The 24,198-nt window shown below is 43.0% G+C and overlaps 1 protein-coding gene across 2 annotated transcripts in view; it reads right to left on the bottom strand.

Moving 5' to 3' along the window:
• The window catches only part of ANXA6 (annexin A6), a 152,818-nt gene that overhangs the window by 66,435 nt on the left and 62,185 nt on the right, over positions 1 to 24,198 (bottom strand). For both annotated transcript variants that reach the window (XM_068278369.1, XM_068278368.1), the window contains exons 3-8: positions 19,144 to 19,234; positions 17,563 to 17,657; positions 15,477 to 15,590; positions 13,920 to 14,010; positions 1,694 to 1,773; positions 344 to 400 (exon numbers count right to left, since the gene is read on the bottom strand). In XM_068278369.1, the coding sequence (XP_068134470.1) occupies positions 344 to 400; positions 1,694 to 1,773; positions 13,920 to 14,010; positions 15,477 to 15,590; positions 17,563 to 17,657; positions 19,144 to 19,234 (528 nt within the window). The remainder of the gene's footprint in view (positions 1 to 343; positions 401 to 1,693; positions 1,774 to 13,919; positions 14,011 to 15,476; positions 15,591 to 17,562; positions 17,658 to 19,143; positions 19,235 to 24,198) is intronic.

Raw genomic sequence — 24,198 nt, 5'->3', positions numbered from 1 at the left:
CAGTATTAGGCAGCCCCCTCCCTAGTATAGATAGCCAGAGGTGCCCCCAGTGTTAGGTAGCTCCCTTCACTAGTATAGTCTGATGTGCCCCCAGTATTATGCAGCCCCCCTCCCTAGTCATGATTTTATTTTCAGTTTATTGGCTTAATTTGTAAGATGGCATCAGACTTTCACGGTTTAGAATCCACACTTGTTCAGCTGAAAGTAAAAGAGAAGTAATGACCCTTTGAACTTTCCTGCAGTAAAACCTCATGGAAAAGCCTTATTTCACTGTTCCTCAGCCCCTTTAGCTTATATTTATTTTTCAGGAAACTAGACTGAATTTTCTCAGCCTATACATTACCCTGGCATCTTGTTCCACCAGCTCTTCGCTCACAATGTCATCTTCCTCCCGTGTGCCCTGCAAAGAAACCAAGAAGCTGTGTGATCTAGAAGCATTTGCCATTACTAAAACCATATACCAACACATGCGGCAATTTGTCTTTTACTGATTGATTACATGCCATTTTTCATATCAAACTAATAACTTTTGGCCTCATTGATGATTAAAAAAAAATAAATAAATAATAATAAAATAAAAAAAAAAAACAATTGTAGACTTGATTGAGTTTAATCAAAAAAGTCTAGTGCTCATACACAGGACAATTTAAAAAAAAAAAAATCAGTTCTGTTTTCCAATGATTCCCCTTTGCGGTTAGTTTACTTTGATAAGGTAGTAATAAGGTAGTAATCAGATAGTAATAAGATACTAATAAGATAGTAATACTTAACTAACAGTCTATCCACATTATATTCGGGACTGACCCTCATACTACCCAATCATTGGCAAGTCTAGACACATTATATAGAAACAGATCGTACAGCACCCGACAGTTTACTCTGCTTTATGTAATGTTCTCACATGACATGCTGCAGCTCAACACAATAGCACACTGGCTGGCTGTGAGTCGGTGACAAACACACTGCTCACCCTCAGCCACTCCATTCCTCCTCAGTCAGGACAGCACTGCCACCTCCTCCCTTCTACTGTGCAAGTCACATGAGACACTGCTGCTCTCCTGCCTCCCCCCTCCTCACTCACTGCCAGACTCCTCACACAGCACAACAAGCTGCTTTTCCCCAATGCTGCTCTGCTGCCTCTCCCCTCCTCACTAACTGTCAGACTCCTCACACAGCACAACGAGCGGCTTTTCCCTAATGATGCTCTCCTGCCTCCCCTCTCCACACTCCTGTCACACTCCTCACACAGCACAACAAGCTGCTTTTCCCCAATGATGCTCTCCTGCCTCCCCCTCCTCACTCACTGCTTTCCCCAATGATGATGACCTTTTTACCTAGCTCTCCTCTTGCTTTCCCCCCTACTCTGACTGAATGCTGTTAGTGTACAGGACAAATATGCTGCCGCTGTGATCTCAGCACCCGATGCAAAGGTTTCACCTTGCTTCATGAGAGAACCGGCCCTGATTATTATACACATTTTATATGCAAATTTATGCAGCTTGAACATCGACCAATGAAATCCTGCTGAGGTAAAATTTGATAAAGTTGCATACAAAGTTTGCATACTTCTGCATGAACTCAAAATTATTTGCATCTCATTGCCCATCCCTAATGGTAAGACGTGCGACCAGTAGAGCCTTTACAGATCAGGCACAATATAAACTGTAGAAGAAGGACTTCTGCATTCATTCACCTGCAGCAGGACCACTAACATCTTCTTAAAGTGTCCACTTGTGTCTTGGACGATGTCAGCCTCCAGATCCCTGCCGTAGGCTGTGAGGATATAGAAAACAGTGGTTATCTGAAGTGTAAGGAAAACTTGTCACATTACTAAAGGTCACCTTGTAAGTGTCACCTGGTAAAGTACCAGTAGTGGGTGCAAGGGGGGAGGCCCTGGGAACATTTGACCTTCAAACAGTGGATCCTCTGGACAAAGTTCTTCAATAGAAGCACCAGTGGCTTAGCAATAGGGAATGCAGGGGTTGCAACCACGGTATTAGCTCTCTATTGGTCCTGTGGTGGTAATAATCACTTCTATAGATGCTTTGAATAGTAGTAATCAATAGAAAATGGTTTCCCATCCCCTTCTTGCACTTCTGACACTGTGGTTGTCCTTGGCAGGTTTTAGCATACTAGAACAATTGTTATGTAAAAGTGCTTGGGGGGGGGGGGGGCAATGTAAAACATGCACTGGGGCCCTTAGCTACGACACAGAGGTACCTGTAGGAAAGGCCATCCAACTGTGGTGCCTTTAGGCAAGATAGGCAATAGTGGAACATCTAGGCAAGGTTATTCAACAGAGGCACCTGTACGAAAGGTCATTCAACAGGGATGTTTTAGGCAAGATCTTCCAGTGGTGGAGAATCTAGGCAAGGTCATGCAGTAGTGGCACCTCTAAGTAAGGTCCTCCATAAGTGGAGACCTTAGGGAAGATCCTCGTTCGATGGAACTTCTGGGTAACGTCTTCATAATTGGCGACTTTAGGGAAGATTCTCGTTGAGTGGAACTTCTGGGTAAGTTCCTCCATAAGCGGCAGCTTTAGGGAAGATCCTCGTATAATGGAACTTCTGGGTAAGGGCCTCCATAAATAGCGACTTTAGGGAAGATTCTTGTATAGTGGAACCTCTAGGTAAGTTCCTCCATAAGTGGCTCTGCAGACACATGCCTGCTGGATCTATTGCAAGTTTAGGACAGCCAAGCCTCTGTGGTATGGAGTCCCCCCGGTCCACAGAATGTAATAACAGCATATCCAGACAAGACCACAAGAATCTTTAGTTTGGTAACATTTTATGACATGATAGGTCCTAGTACATTGTACTAGGGATGAGCAGAAATTAAGCCTATGCATAATATTAGTCTTCTCAGACAGCACACCAAAACCGCCCGTAAGCCGTGCAAGGTCTAGTCGGTGCGGCTGACACCAACTTGATGCAATCCAATGAAAGATGACCAGCACCAGCTGTTTCTTAAGAAAGCAGGATTTTATTCACTCCAGACATCCGTGAATAAACATAGCTCCAGACATCCAGTGATATTCAAGATGTAATTATAGCTCTAGTATAGTAAGCTCTTAGATGCATACAGAGGGAAAGGGTCCTACATGGCAGTAGGAGATGTCCCCCCTGCAGCCAGGTCCGCCCACACAACGGACGCCGTTTCGAACGGGAACACCGTTCTTTGTCAAGTGAATAGCATACCAAACTATCCCAAAAAGCACCTTATTTATACTCCTCCCCTCACCTCTCTACCAATCACCAAGCTGGTGGACCTGATGGGGAACTGCAAGCTATCCTCACACACAGTATGACATACCTGGATGGGCAAGAATATAACATCAGTCTCACACGCCATGCCTATGCGAGCGGCGCATATCACCGCTCAACACGGACTTCCGGCTCCAAGGCCTAGCCTCCGGCTCTCCGTCCTTCCCTCCTACGTCATCTGAACCATCGGCGCGGACATGCCGCGTCAATGGATACATAATGCGTTCCAGCGCCACTTCCGCGTTTGGCGCCATCTAGTGGTCAAAAAAGATACTGTTTGAAGGAAAAAATTCTTACAGCAATAGTATCATATGTACCACTAAAATACCGTCATCTGGGATATAATCACAGCAATCTATACCAGACCAGATGTATAGCAATCAATTTAGGCAAACTATGGGGAGGGGAAGGAAAAAATAGAATCGCACTTGCCCAAACCTGCTGCATACCAGTGTGAGGAAACTCCTACAGTTCCACCTAAGGATAAAAAGAAAACATTTTTACTAAAAAATTACAAAATAAGGAAAAAGTATAATGCTATATGACAATAAAAAAATCTTTTGGGTAAAAAATTGGCAGACATGGCCACTGATGGGGTAACATCTCCATCAACCACACATCCCTCCAAGGAAAACATTCATATTTATAGAATAGGAAGAAGGTCATATTCTCTATTTAACCCTTTAGGGTGCATTGTTTCCAGATGCCTAATCCACCAGGCCTCTGCCTTTAACAATAATTTAATTCTATCCCCACCCCTTCTAGGGCGATGAATCTGTTGTAAAACCTGAAATTTCAGTGTGGATACCCCATGTGATCTTTCTGTAAAGTGTGCAGACACCGCCTGATCCATTTTCCTTCCTCTGATTGCAGATTTATGGGCCGAGATCCTGTCCTTTATCCTCTGAGTGGTCTGGCCCACATATAACAGTCCACAGGGACATTTTATACAATAAACTACATATCTTGAATTGCAATCAAAGAAACCTTTTAAAGGGAACCTCTTACCACTCAGAGGATGCAGAACAGAATCCCCTCCCTGAACATGACCACACTGGACACAATCCCTACATGGGAAAGTCCCCCTTCTGCCTCTACTTATGATCTTGTCTTTGGGCGGGCCTATATCAGATCTTACTAATCTATCCCTCAACGAGGGTGCTCTTTTGAAAGAAAACAGGGGGGGGTCCCTAAATTCAGGGACTCTTGGTAAACCTTCTCTTAAGATGGACCACCTTTGTTGTATAATCCTTTTTATGTGATTAGACGCTGTATTAAACCTAGAAACAAACGGAACTCTACCTGTTACATTTTTCTTTGCCCTATCTTTCTGACTTTTGTTCTTTATTCTTAATACTCCTTCTGGATACCCCCTACTTCTAAATCTATCCCTTAATTCTTCCACACGTACCTCACAGGTGGTAGATGCTGATACAATTCTTTCTACCCTCAAAATCTGGGACTTTGGGATCGCACTTTTTAAAGACAAAGGATGGAATGAATCAAAATGCAAAATAGAATTCCTATCTGTGGATTTTCTAAAAAGGTCAGTCTGAAATACACCATCCTCCCATCTAACCCTCACATCAAGAAAATCTATACATTCATAACTACAGTGTGATGTTAATTTTATTATCGGGTACCTGGAATGTAGGTCCGAAATGAAGGCATCTAGGCTCGAACGTGGCCCCCCCCACAACAAAAATATGTCGTCAATATACCTTATCCACATCTTTGCATAATTTTGAAAAAACGGATGTGTGTATACGAAGGCCTCCTCATACGCCTCCATGAAAAGATTAGCATAACAGGGGGCCACGTTCGAGCCCATCGCCGTCCCACGGACCTGTTCAAAGAAAACATCCTCAAAAAGAAAATAATTTTTGGTTAGAACAATATGTAGCAGAGACATCAAAAATTTACATTGACAATCATCATAATCAGAGCGAGTCTGGAGGATATGTTGTATTACCTCCATCCCCTCTTGATGGGGGATAGAGGTATACAAACTCTCCACGTCCATAGTTACCATCAGTGGATTACTACCCAAAGATGATTGTTTTTTCAACAGATCCAGAAACATTCCTGTATCTCTTACATATGAAGTCTGGATTGGAAGATAGGGCTGGAGAACAGTATCCAAAAAAATGGCCAAAGGTGATAGAACAGAATCCACCCCGGAGACAATCGGTCTACCGGGGGGATTCCGTAGATCCTTATGAATTTTTGGTAATATATAAAATACCGGTGTTATGGGATATTTTTTAATCAAAAATTTGGCCAACATTTCATCAATAATGCCCTTACTTAGGGCCTCCTGTACTATCTTTCCTATACTCCGTTCAATGGACTGTAGGGGATCCCCTTTTAAGGGTAAATAGGTTGAAGTATCCTCCAATAGATGTCGAGTACTGGTGATATAGAATGACCGATCCATGACAACTAACGCACCCCCCTTGTCCGCCGATTTGATGGTTATCTCGTCGGCGGACTGTAGAGAACGGAGTGCTAGTCTTTCTGCTTTAGATAGATTGTTCCGATATCCATGTTGTTTCCCTTGTTTTAGCTCACACTCCAGTTTCTGAATATCTTCCTTCACCTGAGTAATGAAATTCTCAATTGTTGGATTAGAGGGAGGGGTAAAGTCACTCCGATTTCTAAGGCTGAAGTCATTTAAAGACAAAGAATGAGGGAGCTCAGTAGGAGCAGGATTTTCCCGAGATGGAAGTTGGGCAAAAAAACTTTTCAATCTAATATTTCGAAAAAATCTCGTCAGATCTATATCCAGTTCGAAAAAATCAGGCATGTATGTAGGGCAGAAGGAGAGTCCCTTTTTGAGAACCATTTCTTCTTCCACTGTCAAAACTCGGGAGGATATATTTACCACCAGATTGTCAACTACTTATTATGCAAAGATGTGGATAAGGTATATTGACGACATATTTTGTTGTGGGGGGGGCCACGTTCGAGCCTAGATGCCTTCATTTCGGACCTACATTCCAGGTACCCGATAATAAAATTAACATCACACTGTAGTTATGAATGTATAGATTTTCTTGATGTGAGGGTTAGATGGGAGGATGGTGTATTTCAGACTGACCTTTTTAGAAAATCCACAGATAGGAATTCTATTTTGCATTTTGATTCATTCCATCCTTTGTCTTTAAAAAGTGCGATCCCAAAGTCCCAGATTTTGAGGGTAGAAAGAATTGTATCAGCATCTACCACCTGTGAGGTACGTGTGGAAGAATTAAGGGATAGATTTAGAAGTAGGGGGTATCCAGAAGGAGTATTAAGAATAAAGAACAAAAGTCAGAAAGATAGGGCAAAGAAAAATGTAACAGGTAGAGTTCCGTTTGTTTCTAGGTTTAATACAGCGTCTAATCACATAAAAAGGATTATACAACAAAGGTGGTCCATCTTAAGAGAAGGTTTACCAAGAGTCCCTGAATTTAGGGACCCCCCCCTGTTTTCTTTCAAAAGAGCACCCTCGTTGAGGGATAGATTAGTAAGATCTGATATAGGCCCGCCCAAAGACAAGATCATAAGTAGAGGCAGAAGGGGGACTTTCCCATGTAGGGATTGTGTCCAGTGTGGTCATGTTCAGGGAGGGGATTCTGTTCTGCATCCTCTGAGTGGTAAGAGGTTCCCTTTAAAAGGTTTCTTTGATTGCAATTCAAGATATGTAGTTTATTGTATAAAATGTCCCTGTGGACTGTTATATGTGGGCCAGACCACTCAGAGGATAAAGGACAGGATCTCGGCCCATAAATCTGCAATCAGAGGAAGGAAAATGGATCAGGCGGTGTCTGCACACTTTACAGAAAGATCACATGGGGTATCCACACTGAAATTTCAGGTTTTACAACAGATTCATCGCCCTAGAAGGGGTGGGGATAGAATTAAATTATTGTTAAAGGCAGAGGCCTGGTGGATTAGGCATCTGGAAACAATGCACCCTAAAGGGTTAAATAGAGAATATGACCTTCTTCCTATTCTATAAATATGAATGTTTTCCTTGGAGGGATGTGTGGTTGATGGAGATGTTACCCCATCAGTGGCCATGTCTGCCAATTTTTTACCCAAAAGATTTTTTTATTGTCATATAGCATTATACTTTTTCCTTATTTTGTAATTTTTTAGTAAAAATGTTTTCTTTTTATCCTTAGGTGGAACTGTAGGAGTTTCCTCACACTGGTATGCAGCAGGTTTGGGCAAGTGCGATTCTATTTTTTCCTTCCCCTCCCCATAGTTTGCCTAAATTGATTGCTATACATCTGGTCTGGTATAGATTGCTGTGATTATATCCCAGATGACGGTATTTTAGTGGTACATATGATACTATTGCTGTAAGAATTTTTTCCTTCAAACAGTATCTTTTTTGACCACTAGATGGCGCCAAACGCGGAAGTGGCGCTGGAACGCATTATGTATCCATTGACGCGGCATGTCCGCGCCGATGGTTCAGATGACGTAGGAGGGAAGGACGGAGAGCCGGAGGCTAGGCCTTGGAGCCGGAAGTCCGTGTTGAGCGGTGATATGCGCCGCTCGCATAGGCATGGCGTGTGAGACTGATGTTATATTCTTGCCCATCCAGGTATGTCATACTGTGTGTGAGGATAGCTTGCAGTTCCCCATCAGGTCCACCAGCTTGGTGATTGGTAGAGAGGTGAGGGGAGGAGTATAAATAAGGTGCTTTTTGGGATAGTTTGGTATGCTATTCACTTGACAAAGAACGGTGTTCCCGTTCGAAACGGCGTCCGTTGTGTGGGCGGACCTGGCTGCAGGGGGGACATCTCCTACTGCCATGTAGGACCCTTTCCCTCTGTATGCATCTAAGAGCTTACTATACTAGAGCTATAATTACATCTTGAATATCACTGGATGTCTGGAGCTATGTTTATTCACGGATGTCTGGAGTGAATAAAATCCTGCTTTCTTAAGAAACAGCTGGTGCTGGTCATCTTTCATTGGATTGCATCAAGTTGGTGTCAGCCGCACCGACTAGACCTTGCACGGCTTACGGGCGGTTTTGGTGTGCTGTCTGAGAAGACTAATATGGAGAGGCGTTTGGACGAGCACCCTATTGTGGAGCTTCATGGCGACACGTTTGCCTATACAGAAGAAGATGCTGCAGCAGTGGTTGGGGACTACTTGGCAGATACCACATTTCTTTCCAAAAAGGACCCTAAACTAATAGAACGTTCAATAATTCGGGTGCAGAAGAACCGGATCGCACTGGATCTCCACGCTAGGACGCTAGCTGAATATTATAGGGTTCGCCGTATCCCAAGAGGAGGAAGATCGAATGTACCACCTACTCTGTTTTCTGGCGATACCTCTTTCACTTCCATTATTGAAAAAATCTGGAATAAGGCCAGCTTTGATGTGATGATCCATACTATAAGACGTATCAAGCTGGAATTACCCAAGCTGGACCAACAGATCCAAACTTTGGAAGATGAGATGAAATCTGTGGTGTCTGAGGAAATTTATAAAGTTTTTGAAGTAAAGAGAAAGGAAATTTTGGAAAAACATCGGTCATCCATAGAGGAAACAAAAAGATCAAAATTCCTGAGGGATGAGTCTGACTATAAAGATGGTTATGTATACAAGTGGCAAAAGAAGGGCCCTGGGGAACCAAGGCGCCCTAATCCCAAACCTCATCCATCAAAACCACGAAAGCCACGTAAACCTAAAAATAAACCTATCTCTGGTTCATCTGACGATTTTTTACCAACGACCACAGACTCCTCACAGAGCGATACATCAGGAGAAGGAGGAAGCCAAGGAGGGGTGGACGTAAACATAAAAGACCCCCCACAGGGGATGAGTCTGCGCAGTACAGTCAAGAACAAGTAGTTGACAATCTGGTGGTAAATATATCCTCCCGAGTTTTGACAGTGGAAGAAGAAATGGTTCTCAAAAAGGGACTCTCCTTCTGCCCTACATACATGCCTGATTTTTTCGAACTGGATATAGATCTGACGAGATTTTTTCGAAATATTAGATTGAAAAGTTTTTTTGCCCAACTTCCATCTCGGGAAAATCCTGCTCCTACTGAGCTCCCTCATTCTTTGTCTTTAAATGACTTCAGCCTTAGAAATCGGAGTGACTTTACCCCTCCCTCTAATCCAACAATTGAGAATTTCATTACTCAGGTGAAGGAAGATATTCAGAAACTGGAGTGTGAGCTAAAACAAGGGAAACAACATGGATATCGGAACAATCTATCTAAAGCAGAAAGACTAGCACTCCGTTCTCTACAGTCCGCCGACGAGATAACCATCAAATCGGCGGACAAGGGGGGTGCGTTAGTTGTCATGGATCGGTCATTCTATATCACCAGTACTCGACATCTATTGGAGGATACTTCAACCTATTTACCCTTAAAAGGGGATCCCCTACAGTCCATTGAACGGAGTATAGGAAAGATAGTACAGGAGGCCCTAAGTAAGGGCATTATTGATGAAATGTTGGCCAAATTTTTGATTAAAAAATATCCCATAACACCGGTATTTTATATATTACCAAAAATTCATAAGGATCTACGGAATCCCCCCGGTAGACCGATTGTCTCCGGGGTGGATTCTGTTCTATCACCTTTGGCCATTTTTTTGGATACTGTTCTCCAGCCCTATCTTCCAATCCAGACTTCATATGTAAGAGATACAGGAATGTTTCTGGATCTGTTGAAAAAACAATCATCTTTGGGTAGTAATCCACTGATGGTAACTATGGACGTGGAGAGTTTGTATACCTCTATCCCCCATCAAGAGGGGATGGAGGTAATACAACATATCCTCCAGACTCGCTCTGATTATGATGATTGTCAATGTAAATTTTTGATGTCTCTGCTACATATTGTTCTAACCAAAAATTATTTTCTTTTTGAGGATGTTTTCTTTGAACAGGTCCGTGGGACGGCGATGGGCTCGAACGTGGCCCCCTGTTATGCTAATCTTTTCATGGAGGCGTATGAGGAGGCCTTCGTATACACACATCCGTTTTTTCAAAATTATGCAAAGATGTGGATAAGGTATATTGACGACATATTTTTGTTGTGGGGGGGGCCACGTTCGAGCCTAGATGCCTTCATTTCGGACCTACATTCCAGGTACCCGATAATAAAATTAACATCACACTGTAGTTATGAATGTATAGATTTTCTTGATGTGAGGGTTAGATGGGAGGATGGTGTATTTCAGACTGACCTTTTTAGAAAATCCACAGATAGGAATTCTATTTTGCATTTTGATTCATTCCATCCTTTGTCTTTAAAAAGTGCGATCCCAAAGTCCCAGATTTTGAGGGTAGAAAGAATTGTATCAGCATCTACCACCTGTGAGGTACGTGTGGAAGAATTAAGGGATAGATTTAGAAGTAGGGGGTATCCAGAAGGAGTATTAAGAATAAAGAACAAAAGTCAGAAAGATAGGGCAAAGAAAAATGTAACAGGTAGAGTTCCGTTTGTTTCTAGGTTTAATACAGCGTCTAATCACATAAAAAGGATTATACAACAAAGGTGGTCCATCTTAAGAGAAGGTTTACCAAGAGTCCCTGAATTTAGGGACCCCCCCCTGTTTTCTTTCAAAAGAGCACCCTCGTTGAGGGATAGATTAGTAAGATCTGATATAGGCCCGCCCAAAGACAAGATCATAAGTAGAGGCAGAAGGGGGACTTTCCCATGTAGGGATTGTGTCCAGTGTGGTCATGTTCAGGGAGGGGATTCTGTTCTGCATCCTCTGAGTGGTAAGAGGTTCCCTTTAAAAGGTTTCTTTGATTGCAATTCAAGATATGTAGTTTATTGTATAAAATGTCCCTGTGGACTGTTATATGTGGGCCAGACCACTCAGAGGATAAAGGACAGGATCTCGGCCCATAAATCTGCAATCAGAGGAAGGAAAATGGATCAGGCGGTGTCTGCACACTTTACAGAAAGATCACATGGGGTATCCACACTGAAATTTCAGGTTTTACAACAGATTCATCGCCCTAGAAGGGGTGGGGATAGAATTAAATTATTGTTAAAGGCAGAGGCCTGGTGGATTAGGCATCTGGAAACAATGCACCCTAAAGGGTTAAATAGAGAATATGACCTTCTTCCTATTCTATAAATATGAATGTTTTCCTTGGAGGGATGTGTGGTTGATGGAGATGTTACCCCATCAGTGGCCATGTCTGCCAATTTTTTACCCAAAAGATTTTTTTATTGTCATATAGCATTATACTTTTTCCTTATTTTGTAATTTTTTAGTAAAAATGTTTTCTTTTTATCCTTAGGTGGAACTGTAGGAGTTTCCTCACACTGGTATGCAGCAGGTTTGGGCAAGTGCGATTCTATTTTTTCCTTCCCCTCCCCATAGTTTGCCTAAATTGATTGCTATACATCTGGTCTGGTATAGATTGCTGTGATTATATCCCAGATGACGGTATTTTAGTGGTACATATGATACTATTGCTGTAAGAATTTTTTCCTTCAAACAGTATCTTTTTTGACCACTAGATGGCGCCAAACGCGGAAGTGGCGCTGGAACGCATTATGTATCCATTGACGCGGCATGTCCGCGCCGATGGTTCAGATGACGTAGGAGGGAAGGACGGAGAGCCGGAGGCTAGGCCTTGGAGCCGGAAGTCCGTGTTGAGCGGTGATATGCGCCGCTCGCATAGGCATGGCGTGTGAGACTGATGTTATATTCTTGCCCATCCAGGTATGTCATACTGTGTGTGAGGATAGCTTGCAGTTCCCCATCAGGTCCACCAGCTTGGTGATTGGTAGAGAGGTGAGGGGAGGAGTATAAATAAGGTGCTTTTTGGGATAGTTTGGTATGCTATTCACTTGACAAAGAACGGTGTTCCCGTTCGAAACGGCGTCCGTTGTGTGGGCGGACCTGGCTGCAGGGGGGACATCTCCTACTGCCATGTAGGACCCTTTCCCTCTGTATGCATCTAAGAGCTTACTATACTAGAGCTATAATTACATCTTGAATATCACTGGATGTCTGGAGCTATGTTTATTCACGGATGTCTGGAGTGAATAAAATCCTGCTTTCTTAAGAAACAGCTGGTGCTGGTCATCTTTCATTGGAAGCCTATGCATAATTACGCATTGTAATTTGCATTTATGCATTGTAATGTGAAATGTTTAATTTTGTATGCAATTGTAAGCATTCATAATTACACATGAATTTATGTGTAATTAGCGTGCAAGTTTGTGCTGACTTTGGCAGTGAATAAGCAAATGCCCCCATACATGCTATTGCTACCAAAATTGTTACATATAGTGGGTACAAGTAAAAAAAAATATTTTCAAAAAGACCTTGTGGTTTTTGAGAAAATAGATTTGAAAGATAAAAAAAAAATGGTTTTTAAACTATTTTTTTTATTTTTTAGTTTAACCACTTCAGCCTTTTTTTAAAATTTTGGCATCCAAGCAAAGTTCACCTCCCATTCATTAGTCTATAACTTTATCACAATGAACTGATCTATATCTTGTTTTTTCCGCCACCAATTAGGCTTTCTTTGGGGGGTACATTTTACTAAGCCATTTTACTGTAAATGCACTTTAACAGGAAGAATAAGAAAAAAAAAATCATTTCTTAGTTTTCGGACATTATAGTTTAAAAATACATGCCTCCATAATTAAAACCCACGTATTGTATTTGCCCATTTGTCCCGGTTATTACACCGTTTAAATTATGTCCCTATCACAATATATGGCGACAATATTTTATTTGGATATAAAAGTGCATTTTTTCTGTTTTGCATCCATCACTATTTACAAGCTTATAATTAAAAAAAAAAATGAAATATTTCATCTTTACATTGATATTTAAAAAGTTTAGACCCTTAGGTAAATATTTACTTTTTTTATTGTAATTTCTTTGTTTTTTTTTTTAATAAACATTTTATGTGGGTATTTTTTGGGAGGGTAGGATGTAAATAATAATTTTTTTATGTAAATATGTGTATTTTTATTTTTTTTTACATTTAGGTGTAGTTTTACTTTTTGGCCACAAGATGTCAGCCATGAGTTTGTTTACATGACGTCACTAAGCGTAACATGTACGCTTAGAGGGGCGTAGGGGACACAAGAGGCAGAAAAAGCGAGGCTTCCGAGAGAAGCAGTCGCTTTTTCTGAAGGGGAGGAATCAATCATCGGGCACCATGTACCAATTGATTGATTCCTGGGCGAACGACCCGCGGCCGGGAGTGCGCATGCACACGCGTGATCGGCCGCGGGATCGCACATGGCCTCCTGGACATAGCTTCTACGTCCAGGAGGCTTAAATGGTTAAAAACCATTTTTCTTTGTAGTTTTTGAGAAAATCCATTTTACAAAAGCAAAGTCTTTTTGAAAAAAAAAATCTTTTTTTCACTTGTATCCACTATTCTTCTTAACATATAAAGCAAAATTGGTAGCAATAGCATGTAGAGGAGCGTGGCTATTCACCACCTAAGTCGGCACGAAATGACGTGTAAATTCATGCGCAATTACGAATGCTTATACAAGTCAATTGAATTAATTTGTAATTACGTATAGGCGTAAATGTGAAAATGTATGCGTAATTTCGTATAATCATAATGAGCTGATTACGATCTTCACTGCATTGTACAACCTCCATATTGGTTTCTCACGCTCTACGATTGACCTACCATCTTTATAAGCTTCCACCAATGCATGAATCTGCTGGTTATCCCTAGAGGCCAGGATCTCGATGAGACATTTCTCGTCCGTTCCAATACCCTGAAATACATCCAGACATCCAGAGGTGACTATCTGGCACTTACACATGAGCATTGCTTCTCACAGTTTATTAACCACTTGAGGACCGCAGTGTTAAACCCCCCTAAAGACCAGGCCTCTTTATTGTTAATTGGCCACTGCAGCTTTAAGGCCAAGCTGCAGGGCCGGACAACACAGCACACATGATTCCCCCCCCCCCCCCTTTTCTCCCCACCAACAGAGCTTCCTGTTGGTGGGGTCTGATTACCCTGATCGCAGCACTGCACTAACAGAAAAGACAGCGGTTTCGCTGTCTAACAGTCTTCCGAGTGGCAATTGCCGCTCGGAGACTATAGAGGGGCGGAGCTCCGCCCCCGAGCAGGAGATGCGTGCGCAGCCTGCTTGCGATCTCATGCAAATCAGAGCCCCAGGAGTTGACGCCAATTGGCGTTAGGCGGTCCTGGGGCCGCCGCCACGTCCATGCCCATGGGCGTGGGGCGGTCTTTAGGTACTTAATTATGTTCTGGAGTAACATTCTTCAATCCTGTATCAGACTATGGCCTCAATTCACTAAGATCATGCTGGAGATAATAAGGCAAGAGAAAACTTACCTCCACATAGTGAGAGAGTTATCTTATCTCTTCATTCCTTAAGTTACCTCCTCTGTAGTTAATTTACCTCCTCTGTAGTTATTTTCACATGCAGTTAATAAACAGCCTGTCTTTAACTCTGGAGTTATTTTAAGGATTGAAGAGTTAACTTAAAGACAGAAGAGTTAACTTTAGGTTTGCCTGAGGTAAAATGTTTCCTGAATGCCTCATCACCATGGTAATAACTCTAGAAGAGTTATTAAAGACAGGAGATAAGCTTAGTGAATTGAGGCCTATGTCTGACATTGGCAGCTGCTAGACCTAGTTGCTAGACCTAGTTGCTAAACCTAGATGCAGGCAGATGCAAGCAGGGCCTCCATCAGAAATTTCATTGCAAATCACTGCAGCTGGGGCCTGTGTGTGGCACTGTTCACCTGGCCCCAGATTCACTCGGGCCCCATACAGCAGTGCCCTCCTGTGGCGGCCCTGCCGGCAGGGTGTCTCTTTAAATCAAAGTGTTGGCCCTTTAGCACTTTAATCACTACCAGTCAGTGGTGGCTCTACACTGGGGCATGCTGGGGTACTGGCCCCCCTGGGAATACCTGTGCCCCTCTGAGTGCCTCCCCCCGCCCCCCACTCAGTAACACACAGTTAACTTTGTCCAGACTCAAGCAGCATACACTGAACTGGATAGAGTCTCTCTCCATGTCAGCCTGAGCCTGAATCTATGTGTGAAGTAAATCAGGGGTCTTATTTAATGGCCATAAATACCTCACAATCCTTGCAAGATCCCTTAAAATTAATGTGTCTGGATGACACTTATGATACTATTTGTCAAGCACATGGGACCTCCAGTAAGCTGAAACACACGGATTACGATCACGCTACAATACTTACATTGATGGCATCTTTAAGCTCCTTGGCATCAAAATAAGCTGGAGGCCTCATCAGACCTACAATGAGTCTCTCGAATTTACCGGTGAGTTCATATTTCAGGTCTTCAATGAGGTCCTGTTGGCAAAGCGTATGTGTCAGTTATAGATCACCTCAGATTGTTTGTAAGTTGTTACATAAGGAGAACCTATTCCACACAGTGCCTTACAGGTGCAGCCCACGGACTATAAATAAGAACATATTCCACACAGTGCCTTACAGGTGCAGCCCACGGACTATATACTTAGGTGTCATCTGTGCCTGTACTGTAGTAGCAGGGATAGTGATTGGACAGCTGCAAAAGTATTGAATGGGTATTATGCCTGCCCCTTTTTGTTTTTTCACAAATTGGTTGTGAAGCTTTTAATTTTATCTCAGCATTTAGCTTTTACTTCACACGGTTGGGTTAACAGATGATACTGTAGGAGCTGCTAATGTTAGTATAATAAAGCTGGGTTAATTTGTAATTTTTTAAGTCATTCTGAACACTCTTAAAGGCGGGGAGATCATCAAGATAAGAATACTGTTTGGCCAGTGACCACCAATGAAGAGTATACTAAGAAAAGAGAAAAAGAAAAACTGTGGTGTCCTCCAGACTCCAGTATAAATTGTGGTGAAGAGGAATGGCTGAACTTACTGGTCAAAGTGCTACACCATTGGTACGACCAGAAGTCATGCATTTTGGTCGTACCAATGGTCTAGCACCATACAAAATAAATGGGATACAGTTGGGGACATCAAACTTGGAGAAGGACTTAGGAGTACTCATCGACAACAAGTTAAATAATCGTACTCAAGGCCAAGCCGCTGCAGCTAAAGCTAATACAATTTTGGGATGCATTAAAAAGGGAAATAAAAACTCGAGACGCTAGCATAATATTGCCCGTTTAACTCTCTAGTAAGGCCACATCTGGAATATGGAATTCAGTTCTGGGCACCACATTACAAAAAAGATATTGCAGTTTTAGAGCAGGTGCAGAGACGAGCAACAAAATTGATACGTGGGATGGAAGGTCTCGCTTACCAAGAAAGGTTAGATAAACTGGGTTTATTTAGTCTAGAGAAAAGACGCCTTAGAGGGGATCTAATAAACATGTATAAATACATCAGAGGGCAATATAATAGCTTGGCGGATGAGCTTTTTGTCCCTAGGCCTTCACTCCATGATTGTAATCGGCCATATGTAATTTTGATTTAGACAGTCAACTGATCTCGTGTAATCGATTAATAATTTCACATAATTTTGTGCCAACTTAAGCTGTTAATAGCAAAACCCCCATACATACTACTGTCACCAAAATTGCTAGGTATGTTAATAGGGGAACAGTAGCAATAAGACAAAAATGCATTTTTGTCTTATTTTTGATTTTAAAAATGCAAAGGAAAACTCTGAAAAATGCCAGTAAAAAAAAATGTTTTTCTTTTGCATTTTTAAAATAGAGTTTCTCAAAAACTACAAGTTCTTTTTGAAAAATTCCTTTGACTTGTTCCCAAACTACAAGGTCTTTTTAAAGATTTTTTTTTTTTACTTTTCCCAATCTTTTCCTTATGTAGCCATGTTGGCGACGATAGCCTGTATGGGGACTTTGCTATTAAACCGATAAAGTCGACATTAAATTACGCAAAATTGTGAAATTACAGTTCCTAATTACGTTTACATATGAAATTAAGTACAATTTTCCTGACATTTCGCATTACAATTCTGCGTAATATGTGCTTTTCACTACTCTCAAATATTTTTTTCAGCATATCCATTCCTGACAGGTTTGTCCATAGCAATACCCCAAATGACAACCCCGACAGGTCTGATTTTTTTTTTTCAGACGTTAAAATGTCCATGAATGAACAGACCCATAGACCCAAAGCATGGGCATTGGTCTGCTGACCCCAATTCTGGAGGTGGTCTGGCACCGGAACAGTTGTGAACCAGGTCTTACATATTTGGAGGGGTCTTCACCTTTTGGCTAAAGAAAATAGAAATGATCTGGCATGCTGTCAGCACGGACAGAAGACGGATGTGAGAGTATTTACATAACATTCCAGCGGTTACCTTGCCATAGAGAGATTTATAGGCCTGGATGATCTGTATACGCTGCAGGTTGCTTCTGGAGGTTATGAGGTCCAAGATGGCTTCTTTGTCGCTGCCTACAAGGTGAACACCAACAAAGCAAGATTAACCATTTCAGCCCGCAGGGATTTTTCACCTCATGCATCAGAGCAATTTTCACCTCCCATTCATTCTCTAATAACTTTATCACTACTTCTCACAATTCATTGATCTATATATTGCTTTTTCCGCCACTAATTAGGCTTTCTTTGGAACACAGGGGAACACGTCCATTCTTGGCTTGCCTTCTCTCGCAGCGTCAGCGTGTACTCCGACTCCGCGATGACGCTGCGAGAGAAGGCAAGCCGAGAGTGTTCCCCTGTGTTCCGCGGCCGGGGATGAAAACCCATGTCAAAGCTGCCGAATGTTGGTAATAAACAGATTCTTTTATCGGTCATATGCTGGGAGTCCTGTGTTCGTTCTGCTGCAGCACTGGTGATATGTTTGATGACAAGTAGCACCAGAGGGGGAAAATCCTGATCCCTATATGGTGGTGGCACGTCCCCCTGGACTGCAACACGGGGTGCTTATTGTGATTTTACCAAAACAATACTTTCCACTATCTGCGATTTTTATTTGCTTTTATAGGGTGGTCCGTATCTGTTGGATATAAGGACTTTGAAGCACAGTTTTATTGGTGTTTGTGTAATAGAGGAAGAGTAAAAGGTGACTTTTATTATTGCTGCGATCTCCTAATTAGGACTTACTATCTGTGGAGCGCAATTTCTCAGAATTCTTTTTTAGTGCTACATAAACACATAATAATATGGTAGGACATTAGACTAGGACTATGGTAGGATTAGAATGTGAGTGCCTCTGAGGACAGTCAGTGACATGACTATGTGCTCTGTAATGTGCTGCAGAAGATGTCAGTGCTATATAAATGCATAATAATAATATGGTAGGACATTAGACTGTGACTATGGTAGGATTAGAGTGTGAGCTCCTCTGAGGACAGTCAGTGACATGACTATGTACTCTGTAATGTGCTGCAGGAGATGTCAGTGCTATATAAATACATAATAATAATATGGTAGGACATTAGACTGACTATGGTAGGATTAGATTGTGAGCTCCTCTGAGGACAGTCAGTGACATGACTATGTACTCTGTAATGTGCTGCAGAAGATGTCAGTGCTATATAAATACATAATAATATTATGGTAGGACATTACACTATGACTATGGTAGGATTATAGTGTGAGCTCCTCTGAGGACAGCCAGTGACATGACTATGTACTTTGTAATGTGCTGCAGAAGATGTCAGTGCTATATAAATACATAATAATAATAATAATAATATGGTAGGACATTACACTATGGCTATGGTAGGATTAGAGTGTGAGCCCCTCTGAGGACAGTCAGTGACATGACTATGTACTCTGTAATGTGTTGCAGAAGATGGCAGTGCTATATAAATACATAATATGGTAGGACATTAGACTATAACTATGGTAGGGTTAGAGTGTGAGCTCCTCTGAGGACAGTCAGTGACGTGACTATGTACATTTTTCTGTTACTTACCAAATCCCTTCATAGCAGTATAGAGGGTTTCTGCATCTTGGTTGGCATCGAAGTCAGGATAATCCTTCACTGATCCTCTATACCGACCAACCTGTGACCGACAAGAAACACAACCAGAATGAGAACCACAGCAAAATATAACGATTTACAGAGTATTGTACTTCAGCCTGTAAGCAAAGGGGTTTATTGTCTATATTCACTTAATTGCATTTTACTGTACCATCCACAGGACTTTATTACGCAATGATTACTGAATGCGTAAAAAAAGTTGATGCAAAAGTCATGCTAGTTTTATGGAAATTTGTGCAGCTTGGAAATGAATCAAAGGTACATGAGACAGAATATCAGCTTACCTGGAGCTTCCTTCAGACACTAGAAGTAGGGATGGTCTATGAGATGCAAATAATTTTACGTTGATGCAGGATTATGCAAATTTATGCAAATTTATGCAGTTTGAAAATGGACCAATCAAATTTTACGCCAGCTGGATTTGAGTGGTTCGTTTTCAAGCTACAGAAATTTGCATACCAAATTTGCATAACGCTTCATCAACTCGTAATCATTTGCATCTCATTGACCATCCATACCTAGAAGTCTCTGTGTCCCTCGCCACAGTTCCAATGTCACCTAGTCTTCTGGTGCCCCCTATGTAGTGGCTGCCGACCCAGCATGCGCAGGTGCTGCACGCAGATACCCTCCCATCGCTGGGAGCCTTCTGCCCAGGCGCAGTGCTACAGAGCACTCCCGGCAACGGGAGCGCGACCACCAGTGTGCAACCCGGCTGGGTTGGCAGCTGCTACGGAGGGGACACCAGAAGACTGGGTGACCTTGGAGCTGCGGCGAGGGACACAGAGACCTCTAGGGGCTGGAGGAATGTTTTTTTGTGTTTTTCCTGAACTTAGTAGAAACAACACCTGGGCCTTTATCCAATTCACTTTTTCTCCTCTGTTTTCTCCTAGGTTATATTTTCACACCTTGTTAAAATGCCTTTCGAACCAACAGCCAGCAAGAAAATAATTTTGACAGGACTGGTTTACCTACTTTTTAGAACTTTTTCAATTTCGGAGTGCTGAAAACTTATTAGAACTTAGGAGATGAAGTGTATTGAATACAGCCCATTTGTGTTGTCAATGCTTCTTAGGCCACATTAATAAACACTAGCCTTAAAAAATGCATGTTCCCAGCATCATACCGTTGAGGTCTATGTCGCATCTGAGACTGATATTATCTCCTGGCATTCCATACTTGTGTCTCTCCCCATCCTCATTGGCACGTGCCACAGAATAAGGGAACTGGCACTTCCGCCACTGGCACCCTGTGCTTTTCACAGATGAGGGCAGATTAGCCCTGAGCACATGGGACAGGCATGACAGGGCTTGGAGAAGCTGTGGAGAACATTATGGTGTCTGTAACTGTTGTGTTCAGTTGTCACAGATGAAGAATAACTGGAACTAGGCTGACTGAAAGGCTTCCGCAGCTCTCTACACAATGCATTGGCTTTTCTCTGTATTTCCAGCCCGGCAGAAAACAGGAACCAACAATCCCCAACAGTCTAGATAATCCTATATAACAGTGCCATCTACAGGCCAGATGGTTGAGCACAGCAGCGACATTCAGCATGAATGATTTGGTGGTGGGTCAGTAATGGACAGAGAGGCACGTCTATGGAGCGATGCACAGACCTCTACAAGCTAGACAACAGCACCTTGACTGCATTTAGGTCTGGGGATGAACTTTTTGGACCCACTGTCACATCCTTGTGCCTGGGTTTCTCCTGCTGCAAAACAATTGCTGGTCTCATGTTTCGAGAGGATGTAGGCAGTTCCTAGGGGTTAAAGAAAGTGACATCACTGACCGTCCCCAATGTTCCCCTGGCCTAAATCCAATAGAGCACGTGTGGGACATTATGTCATGGTCTAACACTGCCAGGTTGTATATCAGACTGCCCAGGAGCCCAGTGATGCCCTGGTCCAGATCTGGGAGGAGTCTCCACAGGGCACCAGACACTATCATCATCAGGGGCTTGCTCCAACCTTGTCCGGCATGCATATTTAGGGGGGGGGGGGGGACACAATCTATGGGATACAATTTTGATTTGCTGCAATTTCAGTAAAAAAGCCCGCTGTGGAGGCCTCAACTACTACTAAACTCCCTCCAGAGCTGGGACAAGGTCCTCCAGCACCCAAGGCTGAGACACCAAAGTGCGCCCCTCTATCCCTCCCACCCCAGCTGTCACACACTGATTGCTATTAGACTAAGAGGCTCCACAGGGCCCACAACCTCCCCAACACCTTAATATCTAGTTATCTGGCTTGCAGTCACTGCTATGTATCCCCTTTTCTTATTTCTTTCTGCTTCATACACAATTAGGAATGACAGCTGAATGAATTGTGCGCCCCCTCCTACACTGCGCCCTGAGGCTGGAGCCTCTCCAGCCTATGCCTCGGCCCGGCCCTGACTCCCTCTGATAAAGAGGTCCATCCTTCCGATCAGGTGTTTTGAGGCTACACTTGTTATGGGTGTGGAGATCCTGATGGCCCCACTTGTGTTATGACCCTTGTGAGATGGCCCCACCCCCAGGCTGAGAGGGGCACCAGGGGTAGGCAAGGGAAGGGGTGTGACCATTGAGGAGCCACATGACTTGTAGTTACGCCCCGGCCTGTTGCATCATTTTTTCCCTTTGATTTTTGGGATTCTTTTGTAGGTTGATAATTTTGACATCCATCAAACGATGTGGCATCCTTCTGTTCCTAACACATTTCCCAGTCCATTGCATCCAGCATGGTTTTTTTCCGGTCACGTCTTTTTGAAAGGGTTAATCCTTTTGGAGCAGTTTATAAAGAGTCCAGTTTCTGAATTCTTAAGAAGAACCCGAGGTGAGCATAAAATGGAGGCTGCCATATTTATTTCCTTTTAAGCAATACCAGCTCCTCTGCCTCTAATACTTTCAGCCATAGCCCCTGAACAAGCATGCAGCAGATCGGGTGTCTGACATTGTCAGATCTGACAAGGTTAGCTGCATGCTTGTTTCTGGTGTAATTCAGACACTACTGCAGCCAAATAGACCAGCAGGGCTGCCAAGCAACTGGTATTGTTTAAAAGGAAATAAATATGGCAGTCTCCATATCCCTCTCACCTCGGGCTTCCTTTAAACGTATAGATGGTAAAACACATTTGTCCACTAGAGGGCGCTATTTGCTTAGCTGAAAACACACATATAGCCGCAATAGCAGACATTCCCTTCTGATCAGCAGCTATGTGTGGAGTTGCTAAAACAGTGATTCTTCTTATTAATTTTAAAACATATGTCAAACAATGCATACTGCTCAACCGGACAAACAAGGGAAATACGCATAGAACATCTTGTAACTATACTGAAAACAAATGGCCATATGCAGCATATGTTAAAATGTACCCGAGGCAAAAGTTTTGCCTCTTCTCTCTGGGGCCAGTTTTACACCTGAGAAAAGCATTGTTTGGCAAGCTTCGCCCCCATCGCACTACACCACCAAAACTAGATTCATAAAACCCTGAGTCAGAGTGCGCTGACAGGTCATATTTATAGCGCCCCCCTCCCACCCTTTGCTGACCCTCCCCCAGTGATGTACTCAATGCTGGACAGGAAGTACATCACTGGGGTTCCTGGCTTCCCTGTCTTATTTGCCTTGTTCCACACATGCGTGCCGTACTGCCGCTGCCAACACAAGGACGGATTTCCCATAAGGCACTGTAGGCATGTGCCTACAGACGCCAGATGATGGAAAGGTGACCACTCCCCTCCCCGAGTGCCTTCCTCCCTCCTTGCTTCCCTATGCAGAGTCCTGATGAGATAGTAAATAAGAGATTACACAACCTGCTTTCTGCATTCAACTGACCAGATCTCCCTTCAGTCGGGGGCACCTCTAGCTACTTATTACTGAGGTTCTTCTAGCTACCTAATACTTGGAGGCAACTTTGGCTACTTATTACTGAGGTTCCTCTAGCTACCTAATACTTGGGGGCAACTTTGGCTACTTAATGTTGAGGGTATGTCTTGCTACCTAATAGTAAGGGCCACCTGTAGCTACCTATGATGGGCAAGGGAAGTAAGGGAGAAGTTACAGCTGGGCCAGCCAGCACACTTGCAGTGCAGTTCAGCAGGGGTTTGTAGGTTCCTAGAGGGTTAAGTCTAAGGTGCAGGACATCTGTACCTATAATCTCCTCTGAGGTAAATCCGAGCCTGTGCCAACACCCATATGGGCTTCACCCATAGACTTCCATGCATTTTGCCGTTGCTGTGGAAGTCACACGGTCGGGAACTTCCAGCGCAACGTGATGTGACATGGTTAATATATTGGGCCCCATAGACTTTCGTTGCTGTTGCGTTTCCCTGCTTGCAGAAAAGGAGCCAGAGAGGACATGCTGTAACTGTGGGACGTGGAGAAGACTTGCTGAAGTTCCTGCGGCACTGACAGGTGAGTTGTACCCTCGCGTCTGCTTCGTACTGCTCTGCATATGGAGAGGGAGGAGGCTACTAATCCTGGGGGACAATTCTGGTAATCTATGCTAGGGGTGAGACAACCTAAGACTGGGGAGCACAGCTGGCCATAGTCAAAGAATGATGGGGGTCCAACAGCAAGTGTTTGGGGGTTTGGTGTGGTCAGGTGTACCTAAAATCTACTTTTGCCCCAAGGTCCCATTGGAGCTAAAACCGTCCCTGGCTAGGAAAACAATGTTATTTGTCTAATTGGAACATGTCAGCAAGGGGGTCAAGAAGAGAAAGCCGAGTATTACTTTAAAACTATCTGGATGTTCCACAACAGACTACACTTCTGGTGCATTGTTCAGTGACAAAATGTCAAAAAAATGATTAGCACAACCTGCATTTGAAGCAAGAATTGAACAACACAGCCCTATTCTCCTCTGTTGGAGAAGATACGTCCGATGATGTGCAAGGGTCAAACAGGGCTCCTCTCTTCAAAGATGAAAATCAGAGCTACATACTGGGGAAAGGGGACCCTTTGTGGCCTTGACATAGGGGTGTCATACAGACAGGATTACCCTCTCTGGACATAC

The sequence above is a fragment of the Hyperolius riggenbachi genome, chromosome 3 (genome assembly GCF_040937935.1).
Source record: "Hyperolius riggenbachi isolate aHypRig1 chromosome 3, aHypRig1.pri, whole genome shotgun sequence".
Lineage (NCBI taxonomy): Eukaryota > Metazoa > Chordata > Amphibia > Anura > Hyperoliidae > Hyperolius > Hyperolius riggenbachi.
This window is presented reverse-complemented; position numbering and strand designations above follow the sequence as displayed.